A 26,802-nucleotide genomic window follows, 5' to 3' on the forward strand; every position below is an offset into this window, starting at 1 on the left:
AAATAGGGGTAATGTGCTCAAACTTTTTTGTTCCAGTTAAAAGACGTGCTGCAGCATTTTGCACAACCTGCAGGCGCCTAATGGACGCATCACTAACCCCAAAATAAAGTGCGTTACAATAATCCAGCCTAGAAGTAACAAAGGCATGGATTACTGTCTGAAAATGCTGTTTCGATAAGATAGGCTTTATTTTGGCTAATTCCCTCAAATGAAAAAAGCTAGATCTTACAACAGCTCTGACCTGGCTTTCAAGTTTAAGATTTGCCTCTATTTTAACTCCCAGATCAGTGATGACTGGTTTAACATACTGTGCCAGTGAACCAAGATCTATAATAGTGGCCTCAGAAGCACCACCAAAAACCATCACTTCTGTTTTCTGTTCATTAAAATGTAAAAAGTTCAAAGCCATCCAAGTCCTTATTTCATCAAGGCATCTGAGCAGCGGGTCTACTGAGAAGCCATTTATCTTTTTAAGTGGGAAATAAATCTGGGAGTCATCGGCGTAGCAGTGGAAAGAAATCCCATGTTTCCTGAAAATAGACCCAAGGGGTAGGAGATATAGAGAGAAAAGAAGCGGGCCTAAAACTGAACCCTGTGGAACCCCACATTGAAGAGAAGCAGTAGAGGATACAAACTCCCCTAGTTTCACAGAGAAAGTTCGCTCTGCCAAATAGGATCTGAGCCACTGCAGTGCGGTACTCCGCATACCCACCAACTGCTCTAAACGGGAAATTAAAATATTATGATCCACTGTATCAAAAGCAGCAGTTAAATCTAACAGCACAATAATAACACAGTCACCTGAATCATTTGCCAAAAACACATCATTAAAAACTCGTAAAAGGGCAGATTCAGTACTATGTAAAGCTTTAAAACCAGATTGGAAAACTTCTAAAATACCGTGTTCTTCTAGGAAGGACATTAATTGCTTGTAAACTACCTTTTCAAGAATCTTTGAGATAAAAGGCAGTTTGGAAATAGGTCTGTAATTCGCAATAATATCAGGATCAAGAGCAGGTTTTTTGAGTAGAGGCTGAATCACTGCATGTTTGAGATTGACAGGTACAACACCAGAGGACAGATTACTATTTACGATGGATTGTACAGCTGATGCTATAGTGAGAAAGACCTCTTTGAAAAATCGAGGAGGGAGAGCATCATAAGGGGAACCTGAGGGCTTCATGTGAGCAACCAACTCCTGCAGGCAGAGCATGGAAACTGGCTCGAACCTGTCAAAGACAGCAGAACTAGGGACAGGGGTAGAAGGGTCGGGAACGGACTGGGAAGTCTGTGCTTTGACAGATAGCACTTTATCAATAAAAAAGTGTAGGAAGTGTTCACAAATTTCCTGAGAAGACTCGACAGAAGACTGTGGAGCATGAAGGACCATGTCAATAGTCTTAAATAAGACATGAGGCTTACGACAATTTGCCTGAATAATAGTAGCGAAATGTTTCCTCTTAGCATCTTTTACAGTTTTCTGGTAAGAATTCCAGTAATCTTGTAACATTTGGTATGACACCTGAAGTTGATCCTTCTTCCATTTACGTTCAGCTCTCCTGCACTTTCTTCTGGCAGCCCGGGTGTCTTCATTCAGCCAGGGTTCAGATTTGGCTTTAACTTGCTTAAGCTTAAAGGGGGCCACTGAATCTAAAGCAGTTTGGCAGACAGAATAAAACCACGTACTCAGCTCTTCTGTATCATTGCATATGAAATCAGGAAGGCCGCCGTTCTGATTAAAAACAATAGAGAACTGTCCAGCAGAGGAAGGGTTAAAAATACGACAGCTCCTAGCAGCAACAGGAGGAAGATTAGCTTTAGTACAAGGAAGGAAAACCTCAAACAGGACAGGCCTATGGTCTGACCATACAACATCACAAACCTCTAAGTTAGAGACAGGTAAATTGTGAGTAGAATGCTGATACATCTTGTCAATGTGTCCAGTAAAGTGAACCTCAGCAGTGTTTCCTCAAAGGGAATGCCTTCCAGCAGAGGATTTACCTCACTGTTCTCAGAGAGTGCCAGTTTTGGTATTTAGGGGGTGTAGCTGAGGCTTTTGTCACAGCAGACAGAAGAAGGGGGTGGCGTTAGGTGAGAAAACCGAAAAAGCATGACGGAAAAAAGCCTGAGGAAAGATGAGCCAGATGAACTGAAGAGTATGCTCTAAAACAATTATAGAGTAGCCAGTGCTACAGACTGAATCCCACCGTACTCGATGATCAAGGGTTCAAAGTACATACTTCTAGTTAGGTCCTAACTATTCCCACAATGATGAAATACTTTCAGTACCAATTCTATTTCATCTTGTGATGCTAAGCCTTTTTATGGGTCTCTCTGCTTTCAGCAGTCATATCCTCAAACACTGATGCCACTCTTGTTGACTATTTTTAATTGAGCTTCACTAAGTTCCTATTAAAAAAGAATTACTTACTTCCCACTTCTAAAAAGGATACACTGTTAGGTATGCAAGACACTGACTTAATGTTTCATTAAAACATCAGCCACTTGCCACAGTTCAGCATTCATTTCCTAACAGGGACCAGAGCAGTGTGTCAGATATTACACCTGGGGCCCGTTCTTCGTACGTCGCTTACTACATCCAAGATCAAATGACACATCCAAGACCAAACCGTCGCGTTAACCGTGAGCTCGCTAATCCGGTTCCCCGAACACACCTGCTGTTGACGATCAGTACAGCTGGATGAAGTAATGTGAGATCACTGGGTGTCGTAAAAGGGGCTACGCATCGATAGTAGAAACATTGATCGGCAACCCTCTGATTGGTCGGCGAAAATGTCGAAGGAGAGCGCTCGGTATTTTTCGGCAGCAGAGCAAGAACTCTTGAGTGAGGGATTTCGGGAGTTTCAGAGTTTAATCAGAACGCAAGGGAACACTGCAAAGGCTGCAAAAGGAAGGAGAGAGGGCTGGCAGAAAGTTGCTGACAAATTAAACTCGTAAGTAATTTAATAATAACAATAATAATGGAGTGGATTGATATAGCGCTTTCCAAGGCACCCAAAGCGCTTTACAATGCCACTATTCAGTCACTCTCACATTCACACACTGGTGGAGGCAGCTACGGTTGTAGCCACAGCTGCCCTGGGGCAGACTGACAGAAGCCAGGCTGCCATATCGCGCCATCGGCCCCTCTGGCCAACACCAGTAGGCGGTAGGGTAAATTTATTATATTACACTATATTATCCAATATTATATTACATTATATTATATTATATATATTATATTTATACCAAGATGGCGCCGCGTATGGATGCCCTGGTGCTTCAGTGCGTTACTTTTGTCTTGTTTTTGTGCATTTCTTCTGTGTCTGGGCACTCCTCTGGATATTCTTACACCAGAGAAGAGCTCCTTAACTGCAGGACTACAACGCCTGTGGATTTATTTCCAATATTTGTCGCATCTGCGGCAGATTTACTGCTGACTCTGATCAGGAAAGTGAGACGTCGAAAGAGAGGTAAGCGAGCCGGCGTACTCGTGCGTTTGAGGAGACGCGGACTGAGAACGGCCCTTCCTGGGATCTTCCTTTCTAATGTACGCTCACTCTGGAATAAGATAGACGAACTGGCCCTGATGAGAAGCATGAACAGAGACTTTGCCTCCTCCTGTGTCTTATGTTTTACGGAGTCGTGGCTCAGTGAGGACATCCCGGACTGCGCGCTCAAGCTGGAGGGCTTTCATCTGCTGCGCGCGGACCGGCAGGCCGCTCTCTCCGGTAAAACCAAAGGTGGAGGTGTCTGCTTCTACATCAATAGTGGCTGGTGCACAGATGTAACAGTGATTGCTCAGCACTGCTCTCCCTCTCTGGAATATCTTTTTATTCACTGCAAACCGTTTTATTCTCCGCGGGAGTTTGCTTCATTCATCCTGGCCGCTGTTTACATCCCGCCAGACGCGGATGCGCAAGCAGCTCAGTGCGCACTCGCAGAGCAGATTCTCCACATGGAGCGGACATACCCGGACTCTCTCATCATTGCTCTTGGGGACTTTAACAAAGCCAATCTGAGCCATGAGCTTCCGAAATACAAGCAGTATATTAAATGCCCGACCAGAGAGGAGAGGACATTGGACCACTGCTACAGCACGATCAGCGGGGCCTATCGCGCGGTGCCCCGCGCTTCACTCGGACTTTCTGACCACGTCATGATCCACCTGATCCCCACGTACAGACAGAGGCTGAAGCTCTCCAAACCTGTCGTGAGGACCAAAAAACTGTGGAGCAACGAGGCTGTGGAGGAGCTTCGCACGTGTTTGGAGACCACAGACTGGGACACAATGAAGGCTGCTTCTAACAGCTTGGACGAGTTTACGGACACTGTCACCTCCTATATCCACTTCTGTGAGGACAGCATTGTGCCATCACGCACCAGGGTGAGTTATAACAATGACAAACCCTGGTTTACTCCTAAACTCAAAAAGCTGTGGCTGGAAAAGAGTAAGGCGTTCAGAAGCGGAGACAGGGACTGCTACAGAGAGGCCAAGTACAGGTTCACTAAAGAAGTGGACATTGCCAAACATCAGCACTCTGAGAAGATGCAGCAGCAGATCTCAGAGAATGACTCGGCCTCTGTGTGGAAAGGTTTTAGGAATATCACCAACTACAAGCCTAAAACCCCCCACTCCACTGATGACTTGCTCTTAGCCAACACCCTTAACGACTTCTACTGCCGTTTTGACGAGCCATCAGGCAGCCTTCACACCTCCAACGACCCCAACAATAGAGGCACTTTGGACACTCATTCCCCCACCTCTCCCCCCTCCATAGAGCCATCACCACCTTCAAACTGTTCACCTGCAACACCCGCCCCCTCACCCCACACAAAAGAGGATTTCACACCACCTCCTCCGACCACAACTCTTCATATTCATGAAGCAGATGTGAGGAAGCAGTTTAGGAGTCTGAATGCTCGGAAAGCTCCCGGCCCAGACGGTGTGTCTCCTGCCACCCTCAGACACTGTGCAAACGAGCTGGCCCCAGTGTTTTCTGGCATCTTCAACTCCTCACTGCAGGCATGTCATGTGCCTGCCTGCTTCAAGTCCTCTACCATAATCCCTGTCCCCAAGAAACCTAGGATCACTGGACTAAATGACTACAGACCCGTGGCTCTGACATCTGTGGTCATGAAGTCATTTGAGCGCCTAGTTCTCTCCCATCTCAAGACCCTCACGGCCCCCCTCCTGGACCCCCTGCAGTTTGCATATAGAGCCAACAGGTCTGTAGACGACGCCATCAACATGGCCCTACACTTCATCCTGCAGCATCTGGACTCCCCAGGAACCTACGTCAGGATCCTGTTTGTGGACTTCAGCTCTGCCTTCAACACCATCCTTCCAGACCATCTCCGAGACAAGCTTTCCCAGATGAATGTGCCTGATCCCACCTGCCGGTGGATCACTGACTTCCTGACGGACAGGAAGCAGCATGTGAGGCTGGGAAAGAATGTCTCGGACTCTCGGACCATCAGCACCGGCTCCCCTCAGGGCTGTGTTCTTTCTCCTCTGCTCTTCTCCCTGTACACCAACTGCTGCACCTCCACCCACCAGTCTGTCAAGCTAATCAAGTTCGCAGATGACACCACCGTCATTGGGCTCATCTCGGACGGGGACGAGTCTGCCTACAGGAGGGAGGTTGAACGTCTGGTGTCTTGGTGCAGCCACAACAACCTGGTGCTGAATGCCCAGAAGACAGTGGAGATTATTGTGGACTTCAGGAAGCACACAGCCCCACTCCCCCCCATCATCCTGACTGACACCCCCATCACCTCTGTGGACTCATTCCGCTTCCTGGGTACCACCATCACCCAGGACCTGAAGTGGGAGCCCACCATCACCTCCGTCATCAAGAAAGCCCAGCAGAGGATGTACTTCCTGAGGCAGCTGAAGAAATTCAACCTGCCAACACGGACAATGATGCAATTCTACACTGCAATCATCGAGTCCATCCTCACCTCCTCCATCACCGTGTGGTACGCTGGAGCCACTATCAGGGACAAACAGAGACTGCAGCGTGTTGTGCGCTCTGCTGAGAAGGTGATTGGCTGCAGACTCCCATCTCTGCAGGACCTGTACACCTCCAGGTCACTGCGGCGTGCAGCCCGGATCTCAGCTGACCCTTCTCACCCTGGACACAGTCTGTTTGACCTGCTCCCCTCAGGCAGGAGGCTCCGGTCCATTCGCACCAGAACCTCTCGCCACAAGAACAGTTTCTTCCCCTCTGCTGTCGGACACATGAACAATAACCACATGATTGTCCCCGCCACTAACACATGACCCTACGCTGTGTCACTGCATCATTTCATGTTTGGCACTGATCACCACCTGCACTCATGTATATATCTTTCTACGTAGCACTCATAATTCTTATTCTCATGTATATATCTCATGTATATATCATGCACATATCTTTCTTTCTACATAGCACTTTAATTCTTATTGTCTGCACTGAAGCACCGCAGCAATTTCCTAATGTTGTAAACCTCAACATCTGGCAATAAACCCATTCTGAATTCTGATTCTGATTATATTATGTTATATTATATCCCCTTACACATTAGAGCCACAACAGGACCCACTAGAACATGGGAACAAGTAAAAGGGAAATATAAGAATATTCTACAGAATGGTAATATTTATCACTTATATTGCTTTTAGTCTCTTGGAAAGAGACCCTGGAATACTCTGTTTGTTTGTTCATAACAGCAACCAAGAAAAGGGCAGAGCACAAAAAGACAGGTGGTGGTCCTGCACCCCCTCGTCAACAAGTTGGTTAAGTAAATAATACCCTCACGGGAAAATCGATATCTCTCTATGAGCACACTGTCGCGCTGAGCTAAAGGATCCTGTCTATCCCGCAATATACGCTGGATTCTGAGGACTCTCCTTATCAATCTTGCACCTTCCGCAATGGGCTGCTCGCGTATACGGACAGGATATGACTGCGACAGACTTCCCAAATCCACCTTCGCTTTTATAGCCGTGGTCTCCCATCTTGATTACACGAAGTAATTTCCAATTACTACTCTGAAATATGAATTACATCTGTAATAATCACATACATGTAATAGAATGTTAATAGTACATTTCCCTTTTTTAGGAAATGACCTGTATGTATCTGTATGAAATCAATAAATGGATCAAGTGCTGCATTATCTTTAGTTACATTGATAATATTTATTTATGGTGAAACAGTGGTGGAATATCGCTGTTGCTTTCGTATAAATGAAGCAGACATACCTGCGTGGCCGCGATCTAATCCTGTTTACATAAAGTAAGCCTGCTCCCGAGCAGGTTTACGCTTACGGCTCTGTTGCTATGGCAGCAAGTCCCGGATGAGCTTCGGGGAACCGAACGATCCAAGATCACGCGAAATCGTCAACAATCAAATCCAGCTAACCTACTTAGCGAGGTACGAAGAACGGACCCCTGGAAAAACGATTTCAGCTGCTGACATTACTTTCATAACACATAATGAATGGGCTTCTTTCAAAAGTTATGTCAGATTTCATAACTTGGTGATTAATGGATAAGCTTTGACTGTACTACAATAGATATATGATCATCATTTTATTCAAATGTGAGGGTAGATTACCAATCATTTCAGAAGAAAGCAAACAAACTCAGTACTGGAAATTGTTGTTCTGGTTGTCGCACATCTGTCATCCTCTTTTAGAAAATGCCTACAAACTGATTTTTTTTATTTTTTGGTCATGAGTTTTTTTGAAGTTCGGAGCTCATGTTTATCTTTACGTGGTTTTCATGTGTCCTTGGTTCTGCAGGTCTGTTGTATCATGTTCTTATATTCATCAGTATTCTGTACTTTCAGTTCTTGCTTTGTTTTAGTCTTAGTATAGTTTTTGTGCCTCTTTCTTTCACCCTGTTAGATTCACTTGTGTTCACTGTCTTTTGCCTGGATCCTCTCACTCATTCATTGCAACAGATTTACTTGAACAGCACACAACAACACAAAGACGTAAGCTACAGTTAACTGGTTAGCACTGGAGCAGGTAGTATATATTCTCACCAACAAAGCTAATGGCACAAAACATTAGCTAGAAGAAAGACACCGGGGATGGGGATGTAACTGCATCACCATCAACATTCATGAAGCTGCTATTTCACATGTTGCAAGTAACTCCATGTATCTCAGATTGTGCTTGAGGCATTGAGAGAACAGACTGAGCAAAATATGACTAACTTTAAGATGACTGTTACCACCCACGGTTTTTTAAATCCTGCCTTGTATACGTAAGGCTTCAAATTTATTTGATGATTTCACTTCTGAACTCCATAGCAGCAGCATTATTTACCCTCTCACATGTCTAAAACACATTTTGTATTGTTTAAAATGTGTCGCTGACATTTGTGAGAATTTTGAGACCAAACAAATCAGAGTTATCCAAAAATTGGGATTTATGCTCAGTTACCCAACAACCACCTTTCATCTGTGCTCAAGTTACATTTATCTAAGCCAAGCCTTCTCTGGCTGGCTGCTCTCATTTGTTTGCTGTGCAAATTTTTTTGTTTTTAAATTATGGGCAGTATGAAGGATGTATTTACAGCTTTAATGATATTACTGGGTACACAGAGGTGGAGGAAGAGCACTCAGAAAGTTAGCAATTATAATTAATTAGTAAGTGGTTAGGTGTTCACTTTTGGCTCCAAATCTACTGGAAACATTTTCACTGATTCTTTTATTTACAGCATGTTTTAAGAGATTTTCTGCTGGGGATACATGTTATATGTACAGGTTGTTAAGCCATACTTAAAACTGTGTGTCGCTTTGTCACAGGAATGTCCGTGTATCAAAATTAAAATGTTAAAAAGTTCTTTTACACTTCATTCTAATCTGCTATCAAATGTATTCTTCTGCTGGGATTGCAGCTACTAGAACACAGAACACACGTCAAGAATACCCGAGCAAACAGTCGCAGTGTTATCACTGTGATCTGCGACAAACTGCAGCGATTTCCACGTCTTCTTCATCAGGCTGTGAGACAGTAAGCTTTAATGTTTAAATAGTCTTCACAGCTCTAAATGTGCAGTCGCCGCTTTGGAAATAAACAGCAGCACTGAGAACACAGTGATAAAATAATTAACTGGAATTAAAATCTTTATTTTATTGCTCTGTGCAGCACTGATCTTTTGTCCTTTTATCAACAGTGTTGCAGTTTACTGGTTTACATTTATGCTTTTTAGAGCTTATCACCATTTGATAACATCTCTGGAGGGATTATTTTCTTTGAAGGAAGAGTCATGCGATCCATGAAACACCCCTTCGTGTTTGGTCAGCTGCTGTCACCCCTTTCATATGAACATGCAGGGGAAACTCGGGGTTAACTTAAGAGTTGATAACCAGCTTCATGTTACTGCTGACGCTGATCAACAATGTTAGGGCAAGTGAATCCAGATAACAGAAAGATATCCCAGATAGGTTGAACTGGCTTTGTAGTAAAAAATGGACTGGTTCTTATACAGCATTACCTGACATGTTGTTTTTAATTAAACGTCTTTAAAAGATGGTAATTTCAAAGGGAAGGGTTAGCTTTGACTTCTGCTAGTTTGAGCCACAAAGACAACTTCTTACACTCTGATAACACTGAAAATGAATCACTGCACATATCTTGGATCCACCTACACATTCACTGGTGTCACTCTGAATGCCGACTCAAGAGATGAAATACTGCAAATTCCCAGAGAAAGTCCTTTCTTTTAGTGATTGTGATTGTTTTGTGTTTGGGGACCTAATTATTATCAGTATTACACTTGCAGCGTTAATGCTGGTTTGTGACTCAAGGTAACAGAATACCAAAATAGCAGTAGAGCAATTTCACTGAAATATTTATTGAGCAGCTATGACAGGAGCATCCCTTTAGACTGCAGTGCTGCATCATCCAGAGACATTACATAACAGCAGAGTTCAAAGAAGCTGTTTCCCCACGCTTTGGTCCACTCTTTCCCCGTCGACATTTAACCCATTAAATTGTTTTAATCAAATCTCCGAAAACGTTACAGCACTCTTGTAAATATGTGATGTCTCAATAAAGCGCAAATGCAAACACTGAGCGAGAGGGGCTGCTGTTGTGTGTGTGTGTGTGTGTGTGTGTGTGTGTGTGTGTGTGTGTGTGTGTGTGTGTGTGTGTGTGTGTGTGTGTGTATAATAGCAAACACTGAAATACAGTTTTTGCACGCAGCATTGAATTTTGTTCACTCAAATTTAGCTTTTCTTCGCTCAAAATAAATTTCTCCTCAACATGCAACACTTGCACCTGCAAAATGTTTTTTACGTACGCTCAGAATAGTGGCACAAAAATAACGCCATAACCCAGTGGTTCTCAAACATTTTTTGCTAGGACCCCCTTTGATTTACAAGAAAAATGTTCGCTCGCACCCCCCCGCGCGCGCGCACAAACACATCCTCCAACCACACACACACCCATATTTTGCTCCATTGTGGTTTATTTCACACCTCAAACATTTAGTAAACAATTAAGCAAATACAAGTAATCTGCAATAAATTACAGGTAGTAATAAAATAAACTACTAACTCTTTTAGGCTACATCAGCACCTACACGGGTATTTTTGAAAGCGCAGCTGTTTCGTCCACACCGAAAACTGAGGTTTTTAAAAACTTCTTTTTTGCGTTCACGTGTGGATGAGGAATACAGAGTTGGTCACGCAACGTCAAAGGTATGTGCCTTTTTTCACGCCACGCTGTGCGCCACGTTATTGTTTATATGAGATGAATTGCAGAATGGCAGATAGTCAGATTAACAGTATTTTGTCTCTATCTGCAGGTTTTACACGCTTACATACACACACGCAGTTACTGTCCCTCCATTTACAAAGGCAGAGGCGTCACGGTGTGATTATTTTACATGTAGATGTTTTTTTTCCTGTGTAATAATATTCAACATTGCTATCAATACATTTTTCAAAAAATGCCTCTCTGTACAAAATGGGTTTAAAAACAAACAACTGTGGGATCCTGTTTGTCCGTGATTTGAACCGGGGGAACAAATCATGGCAGGATCAGCCTGATATTATTTGTATCCAGTGTTGGGGAGTAACGGAATACATGTACCGCCGTTACGTATTTAAAATACAAAATATGAGTAACTGTATTCCGTTACAGTTACCGTTTAAAAAGGTGGTGTTTAGAATACAGTTACTTTGTTGAAATAAATGGATTACACTGCGGTATTTTCCTGTTTCATATTGTGGCGGGTCAGAACTGTTTGGTTTTTGTTTGACAGCTGTGATGTTCTGTTGTTCCAGGCGGCAGCTTACGGTTGCCATGGATACAGGGCAACGCGCTCTCTCTCTCTCTCTGCGACTGTGTGTTTCCTGGGTGAGAGAGCGCCTTTTTGTTGTTGTTGTTGTTGTTGTGCTAAGCTAACAGGCAGAATGCTACAGGCATAGCTCTAAAGAATGTAGCATCATGGGCAGTGTAGTCCGTGCTGCAGGGAGAATGGACTGCCATACACGTTATGGGTCTGTGAGCGCGAGGAGGGAGAAAAAGGAGTGGAAAAGTACGAGCTGTCATCGAGCAAAAACGGGAGCTGGAAGCATGTAAATATAATAATAACCACTGCAGCCAAGAAGAGAGCCTGACGAGCCCAGTTGTAAATAAGCTATTAAGACTCGACTGTACACCGTGTTCGTGTTTTCCTCCGAAAACAATTCAATTCAACAACAAGTTCCGTTGGAGCAGTCTTTCAACGCCTCTCTCTGTCTCTTGCAAGAAAAGTTGACCCAGACAACAAAGTAAAGCTATTTTTTTATATATTGTATATATACACACACACACACACACACACGTGCACACACGTACACACTTACGTGCACACACGTACACACTTACGTATGTGTGTACGTATACACATACGTATGTGTGTACGTATACACATACGTATGTGTGTACGTATACACATACGTATGTGTGTACGTATGTGTACGTACACACATACACAAAGTTACGTTGAAACCAAGCACACCATTGTTTTTCTTGTGACATTACCAATAAGTTTGATGTGTCACATGGCCCTCTTCCTATTGAAAAAACAAAAGTTGTATCCAAGATGGCCGACTTCTAAATGGCCACCATGGTCACCACCCATCTTCAGGAGTTTGCCCCCTCACATATACTAATGTGCCACAAACAGGACTTTAATATCACCAACCATTCCCATGTTATTACAGTGTTTCCATATAAATGGCCCACCCTGTATATTGAACTTTAGCACATGTGCTTCTCATAATCTGCCTAAACTGGCATGGCTCTAACTCTGTTCCAACCCCATGATTTGTTCAGCGCGGTACCCTTCTTGTCTGTCCAGGAAAAGTTATTTCACAGTAATTCTTTTAATCGTTTTATCACCCAACCCTACCTGAAAGCACGCCCTTCACAGTGCAAAGGTCTCACCTTTGAATTCAGGTAACTGTGACTGTCTCACAGTAAACACACAGAAAAACAATCTGGATACTGATCTGAACAGAGTGTTTTGTTTTATCTCCCTATACAGAGGTCAACTCACAGCGGTGTGAAGAGTGCTTTCAGTCTGTTCTCGTAGTAAGGTAGCCATCTAAACAATTAGAGCACACACTCTGCTGTGCTCAAACGGATTGGTAATCCATGTCCATACTTTTATTATTGTGGGGTCTTTACATTGCCAAGTAAAGCGCCTTGAGGTGACTGTGGTTGTGATTTGGCACTGTCTAAATAAAACTGAATTGTAAGATCTGTAACATCTGGTCCACATAACTTGGCCAACGGAACAACCCCTCCTTTTTTGTGGATGGAGGGAAAAAGGATTACAATGATGCAGACTCAACACAGCCCTGTATGCTAGCCAGCACCACTAGTGTCCATGATTGTTAATCAGTTATTAATCTCTTTGCTCATGTCTTTCACACTCACCAGTAAGCCAATATGCTCACACCCCCCCTTTCTGACGTGGCACGCTAGTCAAACAAAGAAATAGCCCCAGACTATTTTTTATGTGGTCACTGATGTTGGTGCACGAGTTGCACCTGTTCCTCTGCAAGCATCAATAAATCCTCAAGGAAGCCATTTATTAGGTTAATGTTTAAAAATGTTTCAGAGAACAACAAACGCTGCTGACACGACTGACTAAGCTTATCTCTCGTGTCATAGGATGAGAGGATAAAACTGACAGTGAGGATTGGTTTACAAATCAACATCAAATCACACGTGTTTGCCACAAACTTTTTATTTTTTAAGCTACTCACTGATATTAAAATGTGTTACAACTATTTTGTCAGATTTTATTTTTTATTTCAACATTTCTATAAGACTTGAGAATTTTATGTTCATCAACAACATCACCACATAATACTGGAGGCCCATATCATAACTTTTTTTTTTTTTTTTTTAAGTTAACATGTTCTTTATTTCTTTTTCTTTTTTTTTTTCTTTTTTCTTTTTTTTTTTTGGCCTGTCCCGTTTGGCTCTTTTGCCATCAGAATTGTTGTCTAAAGGCAAAGAAAGATGCCCAACGGATTTACTTTACCAAACTGACCATCCCAGCCTTGCCATAATGGTCCATTTGATTCACCTTTTATTGTTTATTTTATTTTCACTTACTGAATACGGGACAGACTTGACTGGGGGAAAGAAGGGGAGAAAGAAAGAGGGAAAGAGAAACAGCTGAGAAGAGGGACGGGGGAGAAGAGCAAAAGACAAAAATCAACAGAATGAGCAGAAAAAAAAATGCATATATCAATCACCTGGATCACCTGCTGAGAAAGAAAAAAGAAAGCAAGCAGAAGAGAACAAGAGTAATAGAATAAACAACATCACAATGATATATGGGAATATGACAGTAAATACTAAATGTTAAACATTATTGTGCAGCACATAAGATCAACAGAACACAGTGTGCTTTGAGGTAGGAGCCAAAAAGGGTGTAGTTTGTGGGTGTGATCACCCGTGTGTACACCTGTGAGCATGGACGCGCTTGTTTTTTGTTTTTTTAAAAGGTTCCTTCATGTAATGATCTGCTAGAGGGTGTGGGGGGGCCACAGCCCCGTCCTCCAGGGCGTGAAGCAGGTGTGGAGGAGATCAAAACTCCAGACATCCAGAGGCCCCCAGAACACAAGAGACCAAGGAAGACCAACAGAGGGGCAGCTGCGCCACTGTCCCAGAAAGAGCTGAGGAGAGTCCCAGATGAGGGCTCACTCAGCAGCCGCGGAGCAGAAGCCCATATCATAACTGACATCATCAAGGCGTAAAGTTGTCCTCCTTCATGATTCCATCCACTTCGTGCTTTGAGCCATACAGCCTAAAACACTGCACAACCATCACCGTGCTTGACTGCTGGTGCAGTGTTTTTAGGTGTTAAAGCCTCACCTTTAACCCTCTTCACATTGTGGCCAAACAGCTCAGTCTTTGTCCTGTTTATTTATTAAACTTCTGATCATGACTTTAAATTAACACTAGCCATGGGCCTAAATGCTTGGTAATCCAGATTAAGAATATCAAGAAGCCATTATATTTTGTGCTTGTGTTGTACGCCATGTTGAAGACTCATATGAAGACATTTGTCTCTATAGCTGACGTCCTGTCCATTTGCTTGGCTAAGAGAATTTGCTACATCATTTTTTGATGCTGAAACCCAGGAGAAATGAGCAAACAAGATTCACGTTGTGGCACAGCCGAAGCTGCAAGAGTGGCAGATGACGAGCATGGAAGGGAAATGGAACAAACAAAATACAAATTCAGAATGTATGCACATGTTTGGCTCCTTTGTTCCCACAAGATCAAAATGAATCACAGTAAAGGTCTTGCTACAAAATATCTGGCATCCTAGGCAGAAAATTGTAATAAAAGCTGTGGAGACCCCACAAGTGTCCTTGGCCATTCCTGGTGAACAGAAATTGTTCAGCAGATTTGGTGCAGAACTATTTAGAGCAGAACATAGCAGAAGATGCGAGACAAGATAACATCAGCACAGATACTGTAAGATACTATATGCCTCACCATGTAGTGCTCAGAAGCAACCACCAAATTAAGAGTGGTCCTCGATGTGTCGTCCCATGAAGACAGCTGTCCATTGCTGAATGGTTGCTTACTTACAGAGCCAAACTTGAATCCAGATCTGCTCATTGTTCTTATTAGATGTAGAAACATAAAGTTGCCTTTCTGGCAGGTTCTTGTGACTCTCAGGTACACCGACAGTAAAAGGAATGAACACCTGTGCATTCTGAGGATGACGAGACTGGTGTTTGGGGTTACACCAAGCCCATTTGTGCTTGTGGCTAGGATTCAAAGACACCTAAAGCAATATGAAACATACAAACCACAAGTTGTGAATACAATAAGGGAGTCACTCTGTGTGGATGAATTCATTTCAAGTACACGCACGGTTGAAGAAGCACATCATAGAACAACAACTGCCAAACAAAACTGGCTGCTGCAGGTATGAAGCTCTGCAAATGGATGAGGAGAGCTCCGCAAACTACATGTTGGCACCTGAGACAAATGGAAAACCACTTAAAGTACTTGAATCAGTGTGGAGGCCAGAGACTAACGATTTTACCTTTGACCTTAAGGCACTAGTCAGGTTTTTAACAGAGAGGAAAGGAACTAAAGGAAGTGTTCTGCATTCCTCAACACACACTTATGACTTTACCATTAGCATCATGTGCATTTCAAGAAATGGAAGTGGGAGAGGGGGCTCTCCTGGGATGAAGAATTGCCACCAGATCTGGCCCGAGAATGGAAACAGTGGTGTTCAGAACTCACTTATTCATACATCAGCTCACCAAACCAAGGTGGTACCAAACCAGCATGCAGCAAAATAATTATGAATTGGAACTACATGTGTTCTGTGAAGGGAGTGAGAAAGCATACAGTGCTGTGGCATATCTGCAAGCTAAAAAACAAGAAGGAGAAACAACAATGAGCTTAGTCGCATCTAAATCCATCCAAAAAATAAATAAAAAAATAAATAACAATGCTGCGTCCGGAGCTCATGGGAAGCCCTGACTGGATCAAGACTGGGAAACAACTTGATCATCTCATTGAAGACTGAGGAAAGCCAGATAAAATAAGATCACTTCACAATGGATTTGCAGTTCTGCACAAAGGTGGAAATCATTTGTCACAAACAGAGTGACCGACGTCCAGATGCTTACCAATTTATCTTCATGGTCACACATCCTGGGGAAGGTTAATCCAGCTGACCTTCCCACAAGAAGGCAAACAGCAAAGGCCCTGATACACAACCAGCTATGGTCGAATGGGCCAAGTGTCTTTGTATCAGAAGATCAGACACAGGAGGCTGAATGAACATTTCAGGTGAAGTGAAAGCAGAACATCATACAGTTTGCTGCCAATGACACCAACATCTGTGAACTAATACTGAAAATTAGAGCAAGCTGAAAAGCGTTCTCAGAGTGACGGCATGGATAAGAAGAAATTTCTGTCTGAGAAATCAGACAAACTCTGGGTTAGGCCCATGTGGACGATAGATGATTACAAATAAAAGTTGTTAATAATAACAACAACCAGTAATCATCCTGCTGTAACCCAGTTTCTCTAAGGCCGGGTTAATCGATTTGTTGATCAGTTACTGATTCGTGTACTAACAGGGACTTAATGTTTAATAATCCACATTTCAATGTTTTAGTCTTTTGTGAAGATATGGATACTATATTGTTCTTTCTTTGTGATTTCTTATGTTTAAGTCATTTGTTGACTTAAACATAGCTCCCAAACAGACAAAAAACTAACTTTTAGTTTGTTTTTTGTCTGTTTGGGAGCTGACACAGCCTCTAAGGGGATGGGGTTTTGGGGGGATAACAGGAGGATAGAAGCTGCAGAGAAGTGTGCAACTCTACTTCAAAACAACAGCTTGTGATTAAATAACAACAACAACAACAATAATGTACACTTTATTGATCCCTGTGGGGAAATTACTCTCTGCATTTAACCCATTCACTCTGTGAAGCAGTGGGCGGACGCAAATCAGGCCCCGGGGAGCAGTGTGTAGGGACGGTACCTTGCTCAGGGGTACCTCAGGGTAGCCGTTCAGTGGATTAGAACCCCCGACCTTCCGATCATGGGGTGACCACGCTACCGAACCCTTGGGCCATCATACGAAATCAGAGGGTGATTCTGAACTGATATAAGAGCTGAACACAGTATAAACTGGCTCATGTCACCCTGTTTTAAACATCATCTAAATTCCAGCAAATTATACAAACCAGCCACTACTTCAACAAAGCTCGAACACTAGTTTTGATCAAAAACTGAGGCAATAGCTTCGAAATGAAGGATGCTTAAAGAAACGAGTGAAGCATCAAGAGATGGACCTCAGGTTGAATATGTGGAGAATTGAAAAGCGATCCCTGCTCAGTGGTTGGGTGGATGTTTTTCTGTTGCACTTACACCTCTTCAGTGAACACCCCCGGGGGCGGCAAGTCAACCTGAGAGCATAATCTCTTAGTAACAATGAGGCACATGGCTCATCACCATTTCTTTGGAGGCAGCTCTACTTCAGTGCATGTGTCCGTACCAGGACATTTGTCAGGCTCCAGGGAATCATGTGCATGTCATAAAACCAGCTTTTCCAGGCCAATCACAGACTGCAGATGAAAACTAAGCAAAACCAGGCTTACATTACCCAGCACTTTATTTTTAGACAAGGAAGTGGGAATAAATGTTGAAAAGGAGCTTCTTCCAGACTTTCAGTGGTCATTCATTGTGTAATTACTATGTTAAACACAGCCATTAACAGGAGTAAGTTAAAGTAAGACTGGGCAAGATGAATTTTTGTTATAATTCACAGCTGGGCAAAAGGAGATTCCACTGAAAAAGCTTGTCTGTTTGGACAAATTAAAACCTGATGCTTTCCAGTCTACAGTAAATGTAAAGGGATATCACAATTTGCTATCTTTTAGAGTGAAGAATAATTTTGTTTCTGGTTAAAGTCTGCTACAGTTACAGATCAAAACTGTTCAGTAGTATTTACTAGGGATGCAACAGATTTGGTTTGATTATTTTACTTTGAGTAGTCCAAGTCTTCTTCTGAAAGTTCCTAAAATTGTTATGGAGTAGTTCATCATGGTAAAAATGGTCCCCCCAAAAAATAAATTATCGCATTCACAAGATTGTCAAAACACTTGACCTCTGACCTTGATCTTAAAGTCAAGGTCACTGAGACTTGAGCTCATCTGAGATCAATATTTTAAGGAGGAGAGAAATTGCTTCACTCTGCCCACCCGCCATCGCAATACTGTTAATTACGAGGTTCATAGGAAGGTTGAAATTATCATCATCATCGTGTCCTCTGGTCAGAACGCAAAATGAAACAGCCATCAATCTGTTGCAGTATATCTCGGTTTATTTCGTTATTATCAGTGATAGCTTAACTTAAGGGGACACCCACATGGACTGCTAACTCTCAGCTGCTGCCCCATGTGGGAGTGAAAAGAGTGAGCTGGTAGTGAGTGCAGTCTTTATATAATGTGTGCCAGGTGAGTTCCATTAAGGAACAAACTCCAGAGCCAATCAGTGGTGAGAAAGTAAAAGAGGAAGCAAAGTGGTCCTGGTGAGGCGAGGGAGCGTGAGGAAAGGGGCAAATGAAACAAGAATCTTTACAACAAACACACAATCAGGATTACAGTGCAGTAGCTCTGAGAAATCTGATAAAGTCACAATATTCTGATCTGTCTGTTCTTATTGCAGCCAACTGTCCAGCCACGCACAGCTCTTGGTAATGTGTAAAGATATACTGTGATACTTTGCTATCCTCTGAATTGAAGAAACCTTCTTAACATGAATGATATACAACCACCGTGGAGTTTTCATGAAAGCAGGAAAGATTTTTTCTTCAAAGTTATGCAACCTCACAGATTTGCATCCTGTTTTGCCTTTTAGAGCAAAAGATCCCTGCACCTTTCCACTTTCGCTTTACCAAGCCAGTGCTCTTTAATAATCTTTAAAAGATTCTGTTCAACACAACAGAGAGGATTACTCGAACTCTATTGACCTGTAATAAATATCCAAAAATCCATTTATAGACTTTCTTGGGCAAAAGCACAATGATCAAATTTCATTTCCTGACTTATGTGCTAGGATTTCATTTCAGCTCAGTGTAAAGTCAATGGTAAATCGACTGGTTCTTATATAGCACTGTTCTACTTTACCTGAGCCTCCAAGCACTTTATACAGCATGACATAATTGACCCATTCATACGAGCCCTTTGTTTCTATATTGAAATACTTTAACGCTCACACTCAGATGAATGTATCGGAGAGCAACTTGCCCAAGGTTATATATTAGATTATAGACTGAAGCAGTTAGGGATTGAACCACCAACCTTTCACTCAGTAGATGCCCTGCTCAGCCTCCTGAACTACAGCTAATCTTCTGTCTTTTGCTGCTCTCTGTTCTGTTTCACTGTGTGTCTTTGAGCTGAAGCTTAACTGAATTGCCCTTTGGATGTTTTCAAATGTATATTTCAGTCAGCAGGCCTATTTTTCTGGAGATTCTTATGTGTTTGTGGAATGTAGTACATAAAATAGTACATTTACAAAATGGATGCAAGGCTGTATACACGAGTGTTAGAGCAGTGTAATGAAATGATGTGCACTTTGTTAATTACAAAGATTTTCCCATTGTTGGCTCAGGGAGAAGCTTGTATGTGAATACAGCACAAGCTTTAAAGTTGACTGGTTGTTATGCTGTGTGTCCAATGTGCACACACAAAGGAGGAGTCTATTACTCTATAAGTTTCAGGCTAGAGAGTGTTTGTGCAGTGAAAGCTTTTTTACTGTAACAAGGCGAAATCTGAAGTCTATACATGCCTTGCCCGCAGGAAATGCAAACAAGAATGAACTCAAAAGACGAGACCTTTGTTCACCTCCAGGATCCTCAAGCAGTGAGTGTATGGAGACTCGAGCCGGTCTTATGGTCGAGCAGTGAGAGTGTGTCCCTGTCCGTCTGCCTGCAGTGAGCTCTGTTCTCACATAGAGGCAATGCACAAAGTATGTGCTACAACTGGTGTCTGGGCCGCTCTGCTTGTGTTGTTGTTGGTCCCTGAGCCGACCACGGAAGAGAGCAAGGTTCTAACATACAAAGAGCTGAAGTGTTAAAAACAATGAAAAGAGTCACTGCAGTTACTGACTGTGCTTTTGATGCTTTATTTTTTGATCTCTGAAGTTTTTGTTGTTGTTGTTTTTTTCCACAGTTCTCCTGTTCCCAGTGAACTCTGTTATTGCTTCCTGCTGCATTCTGACCCACTTGTCAAGCAATAAACATCAGCAGTCGCACACTTCGTCCACTTCCAGTGACGCACAGTCAGGATCTTGGAGGGCTGCGCAGCAGCACGTCTGGCGTGGGTGAACCCCACGTTTGCTTGGTTGTTGTTGTTGTTTGTTTGTTTGTTTGTTTGTTTTTTCAGGGTTACCAAAGCATGTGCAAACCCAGATTAGATTTTAAAAGTGTGTAACCATGTTAAATTGATTCTGAGCATGCAGACTCACTGAAGGAAAAGCTGCCGGTACTGGAAGCTCTCTGGTTGCTGTTAGTAGTCTGAGTAGTATTATGTGACTTTGAGGTAAACCAGGTTTTGGTTTCCTGCAGAGCAAAAGACAAACGTTTAAACTGTCCAAAGTCAAACACTATCAGACAAAAGAAAACATTTAAATTTATATGCAGTTCTAGTCTGACTGTAAATAGTAATGCACAGATCACAGGCCTGTACTATGAATCAACATTGGTGGTTATCATGGTAATTTCATGTTTAACTCTCAGTGTTATGAACAGGGTTGCTTTCCGACTGTGGTACATTATAATATCTTTTATTGCACACCCAATCTGCTTACGCTTGTAGGCTATGCTTGGGTATAATCATTTCGTGTATAAAAATCACAGCCTACTGACCAGTCAGTTCTCTTGAAAACAACGAGGATCAGTACAGGATCCCATGGACCTGAGTACACAGACAATATGAGGGTCTATAGGGGGGGTGGGGAACTCCAGGCCTCGAGGGCCGGTGTCCTGCAGGTTTTAGATGTGTCCTTGATCCAACACAGCTGATTCAAATGGCTAAATGACCTCCTCAACATGTCTTGAAGTTCTCCAGAGGCCTGCTAATGAACTAATCATGTGATTCAGGTGTGTGGACTCACGGTGATATCTAAAACCTGCAGGACACCGGCCCTCGAGGCCTGGAGTTCTCACCCCTGGTCTATAATGTCTTGGGACACATTAAAATGGTACGCCTCAATAAGAAATACAATGATGCATTTAGAAATCTGAGTATTGTTCAATATTCGTTTTTTCCACCATTTAATTAAAAAAAATTGAGTTCTGATGTACGTTTAATATTCATTACACATGAATAGCAATATACCAACATTTCTTATGTAATATATCTTTGTTTAACTTTTGTGATTATATCTTATATTAATAGATTATATCTATCTCTCATGAAAATCACAAAACCACTATTCTTTATTTTTCTTCATTATTTTTATTAATATTAATTATTGTTATTATTATTATTATTATCCACGTTTATTAAGTTCCAGTACATTTCTGTTTAAACTGTATAAATACTGTGCACCTCTCTCTACCTCAGTACAGATGATGGCAATAATGGGGAAGGCTGTAAAGTTGACAGTTGTCCAGATGATGACTATCGGCACCTTCCATGAACAAGGAAAGCCAAAAGAAGGTCATTGCTGTTTACAGAATGCTTTATCAAAGCATATTTAAGTAAAGTTGACTGGAAGGAAAAAAATCTATCAGGGAAAAAGTGCAGAAGCAACAGTGATGACCACAGCTCTGAGAGAAGTGTCACCAAAACTCTACTCAAGAACTTCAGAAGGAGTAACTGAGGCTAGTCTAGAGCATCAGGAGACAGCAATCAAATACATTTTCGAGAACTCATCCTTTATGCTTTCTTAGACTTGCCAACTTTCTTTGACAGAGATTGATACTTACTTTTCCCCCAAAATAATTTCCTGACATCAAGCAGACCACAGAAAAAGCCATGAGGATATAGTTCAGCATGTGTTTGAAGGAAAGGGTCAAATAGAGAACATATAGTGGGACTCGTGCTGTTATCAAAAAGGAACACCTGTGACAACTGTGCAAAGATTAGAAGTGTTCTGACCCATGATATGAGTGGAAACAACCTGAAAAATAAACTCTGGTCATCGTGGGATAAATGTAAAGGAATGTGAATACAGCTCTGTAGACAGTCCTGTACATTTAAATGAAATCACACTCATAGCAAATGAATTTTTCACAAGGATTCAGCACATCATAATCAAGTTTAGAATCATCCCGTGTTTATGGTATAAACTAGCAGAAAGTAATTCTTTAGTAATGTGTTACTTGAACTGTACTCAGAAAGAAACCTACATCCCAGTGAGGTAGGACAGAAAGCTGTGTGGGATGTGTGGGAACGTTCAATATTGTTATGCACAGAGAGCTGCTCTCTCTCGTTCTCCCTCTCATTTTGTGTTATGTAACAACCTCCAGGCCATTGTTTTAAAGTGATAGCTGCTCATCGAGCTTTCGTGCAGAGAAGAGGGACAAAAGCGTGAAACTGGCGCATTTTAAGAAGGTGGAATTGACATGTCCATGTTCATGGGAAAAGCTTTGTTTAAAACCATATAGGAATGAATGGCTGAGAATGTGCGGGCTTCTCATTAGAGCACATGCTCCCGTAGAGACAGCAGGGCTTGGGTTTATGAGCCGGACACATGACTACACTCCCTCCGTCGCTTTGAGTCTAGATTGTACCAAACCATGATGCACATGATTAAATCATTTTGAATCCTCTCACAACATTCCAGTAAGATTCATACCTGTGCCTTCATTTTCTTTTTCTTTCATGATTTCTTGGTGGATTTGCTAGTATGCTGTGCAATAATATTCTGTGTCTGTTTTCTTTCCTTACAAAAACCTGAGTATACCTGAGTAAATACCTCAGGCAGCAGAAACCAGAGAAAGAAGAGGAGGAACAGGCCCCTGAACGGTATGTACTACCGGCAGATAGAGGAAGTGGCTGATATCCAGAAATCCTACCAGTGGCTGAACAAACCTGAACTGAAAGACCTAGGCACTAATCATAGCAGCACAAGAACAAGCTCCAAGTACAAGATCAATAGAGGCTGGGGTCTACAACACCAGGTAAGGCCCAGGTGCAGGCTGTGTAAAGATGCCCCAGAGACAATCCAGCACATAACAGCAGGGTGCAAGATGCTAGCAGGCAAGGCATACATGGAACACATTAACCAAGTGGCCTGCACAGTGTACAGGAACATCCATACAGAGTATGGTCTGGAAGTCCCGAGGTCAAAATGGGAAACGCCGCAGGTGGTTGAGAATGACCGAACATAGATGTGTGTGTCAAAATAACAAAACACACCTTTCTGATCATGTTGCATAACCTGGTTTCATTTAACATGTTTGGCTCTTATTCAGGTCGATTGGCAGCTAAATAAGAGATTTTCAGTGACTGCAGTGGAATTAAACATCTAAAGATGTTTTCACTGTTCAACAGTGGTGTTAAATTACTTAAAATCCACAGCAGGCTTTGCTTTTTCACATGTGCTCTGCTTCTGGAGAAGAGGCAGAGAGAGCCATTCTTACACCCACAGGAGTGAAAAATAGAATGTAATGCACCTACACATGCAGAAGAGCTGTCTGTAAGAATCAATCCACAACATGTTAGCTCACACATTCATGCCCCCCTTCTTATAATAAAAACCACAAGATTGCTTTCTCTGAGGAGTATTTAGGGAAATTATGAAAACTGTTATGTTACTTTTTTTGCTTTATGTGTGACATGAAAAACAATCTTAAGACAACTCACATTTTAATACTGGCTTTTAAGCACACTCCAATTAAAGAAGCGTTATAACTTATTAGACAAGAACACATAGATGTTTGCTTGAAAAGCTGGCTCTAATACATACTGAGGAAGTCAGGACGCCTCAACCTGAGCTGCAGGTTCATATCCGGATGCCTCCCCACATTTCTGCAGGAGCATTATAGGCCAATACAAAAGTCATTCAGACAGCAACAGCAGTACTTTACCCAGTGATGACATACAAGTGTCCACACTAGTGCACTCTGATTTAGTGGAAGTTTTTTCTCTGGAAGTGAACCTGGTCTAATCAACTACTGGGATTGGATGGTTTTAGAAAATGAACACACACACACACACACACACACACACACACACACACACACACAGAGAGAGAGAGAGAGAGAGAGAGAGAGAGAGGGGGGGGGGGGGGGGGGGGGTTACTGTGTGACCACTTCAGTGATTCTATGTTGGATTCAAATAATAGACAAATAATTCAAATAAGTAGACCAACAATAGAATAACTAATTACTGCAGCTCTATGATCATTCCCTTTTTAAAATAATCTTTAGTGTACTAGTCTTGAAAAGAGTATACCTATACGTCGAGTACACTGAAAGTGCACTTCAGTAAATAAAAGCCTCCACACAGCAGATCACCGGGTCACTGAGTCTGTGAGGCTCCTGGGCGCACAGTGTGGAACAAAGCGTTTGTGAGCTCCGTTTGGAAAGTTTGGAACCTTCGTGCTGCAAGTGAAAGCAGCCAAATACAACAAAAGAAAAGTTCCCCACATCAGAATAAAACGATCTTCTACGCAACTGAGTTCCTGGGCACTGTGCACTCTGCTGGTGCATGCGTGGCCAGGCCATCCGCACTGTTCTGTGGACTCAAACTACAGTAGCGGAGATGTTCCTACCTTGCAGGTTCTGCACTCGGATATCGCTGATTTGTCCGATAAATTCTTCCCTCTCGAACCAGTCTTCCCAGCCGTGTCCGGCCATCTGGAGCCGCGGTGAGTTCAGAATTCCCGGACAGGAATGCTGGAAAAGCTCCCCGGCTAAGAACGAGAAGCTGCTGCTGCACCGGGCTGCCTATTGTCCGTCCGTCCGAGCGGAATCCACCACGGCGGTGTGTCAATCAGTGGAAGCACATAGCAGCTGCTCACTGCCGCAGGCTTCCGTCAAAGCAGCGTTGAAGCGACTCACGTCCACAAGCATGTGGGAGGCCAGCGGGCAGCAGAGGAAGAAGCTGCAGCACCTGGTTGGTATTTTCGAGGTGGGATGGAGCTGCGCCAGAGCCCGCCCACCCGCTCTCGCTCGCTCTCCCTCTCTCGCTTTGTACACATACACAGGTTCCTCCAAGTGGTGGAAAATAACTGATGGCAGAACCTGATTTCCCTTTTTCCCTCTTTTCCCTTTTTTCCCTTTACCCCTTCTTTTCCCTTTTCGTTGGGGGGGGATGACTTTTACAGCTCACTGCTACACAGGAGTTTATCTTTGCATAATTTCATTTTAAATTGGGAAAAACATTAAAATGAAGTCTTTTACTCAGTAAAAAGTTATACAGTAACCCTGCTTAAATAGCTTAATAATGCATCAGCTGTACTGAGTAAGTACACATGCACATTATGCAGAATGCTACTTTTCAGCATCACAAACATTATTTGATCATCGCAGGTGCTGATGAATAAATTACTTATAAATTACTGACTAGCTTGTGTGACACTGTGAGGTCTCTCGGTGCTTCCTCATTTGGGGAGCCTGGAGAGAGTCAGACACTACATACACTACTGAATTCATCGATCTTTATGGTTATTTTAGCTTTACTATGTTTAACTTTTGAAAAAAAAAAAAATCATGTGTGGCCTCCTGATCTGTCCTTCCACTGACCCAGGCTGTGACACTTGATCTACAGGGTGGGCCATTTATATGGATACACCGTAATAAAATGGGAATGGTTGGTGATATTAAAGTCCTGTTTGTGGCACATTAATATATGTGAGGGGGCAAACTCCTGAAGATGGGTGGTGACCATGGTGGCCATTTAGAAGTCGGCCATCTTGGATACAACTTTTGTTTTTTCAATAGGAAGAGGGCCATGTGACACATCAAACTTATTGGTAATGTCACAAGAAAAACAATGGTGTACTTGGTTTCAACGTAGCTTTATTCTTTCATGAGTTTTTTACAAGTTTCTCCTTGTTCACAGCCATTGACATATCAAAGAGGTTAACACGTGTCATGTTCGGAGGCAATAAGACGCAGGGTTCTCAAGCACGAACCACTTTTATTGGCTTGTAGCAGCAGTGTACGTCGCTACATCAATTTCTGGAAAACACATATACACACCGGTCTCCTAGCGACCTCTAGTGGCTGCCCTCATGGTAGCCTTACTAGGACAACATAAACAGATTTCACAACATCTCCCCCTTTAACAAAAGTACTTTAAACATAAAACAGTGTTGTCAGAACGCAGGACATCACGGGGATAGACTACCCTCAGTCCTGATAAGGGATTATTCTGCCCTTAGAACATAGAAAGGAGATAGTCCTCAGTCTCTGAATCTGAGAGGTACTTTAATTTCCCGCCCCCTGGAAGTCACTCTCACAGGTGTGGTAGGGCGGAGAGGAGACCCCGGGACAGGGATTGGCGATGTCTGCCTTACTGGTGGTTCTTGGGAAGCGGCCGCCCCTTTAGTTGGAGTAGTCGGCGTAGCTGGAACAGTGCTCTGCTGCTGCTCCTCAGGATCAGCGGTGCCTGGGACAGGCTGAAGGTGTCGTCTGTTGCGGCGAGTCACGTTCCCATTCGCCATCTCCACCAAGTAGGATCTCGGCTCCTTAGACTTACTGATGACCTTGGCTGGAGTCGTCCACCCCTTTTCCCCGTCAAGCTTCACTACAACATCCTGGCCTGGGAGAAGCTCAGGAAGTGGACG

General features: G+C 42.8%; 1 protein-coding gene across 3 annotated transcripts in view; it reads right to left on the reverse strand.

Moving 5' to 3' along the window:
* The window catches only part of clmna (calmin a), a 43,386-nt gene extending 18,209 nt beyond the window's left edge, over positions 1-25,177 (reverse strand). For all 3 annotated transcript variants that reach the window (XM_082515724.1, XM_082515723.1, XM_082515722.1), the window contains exon 1: positions 24,784-25,177. In XM_082515724.1, the coding sequence (XP_082371850.1) occupies positions 24,784-24,868 (85 nt within the window). In that variant the 5' untranslated portion in view covers positions 24,869-25,177. The remainder of the gene's footprint in view (positions 1-24,783) is intronic.
* Between the last annotated feature and the right edge of the window lie 1,625 nt (positions 25,178-26,802).

This window comes from Aulonocara stuartgranti, assembly GCF_965226115.1.
Source record: "Aulonocara stuartgranti genome assembly, chromosome: 19".
NCBI classification, from domain to species: domain Eukaryota; kingdom Metazoa; phylum Chordata; class Actinopteri; order Cichliformes; family Cichlidae; genus Aulonocara; species Aulonocara stuartgranti.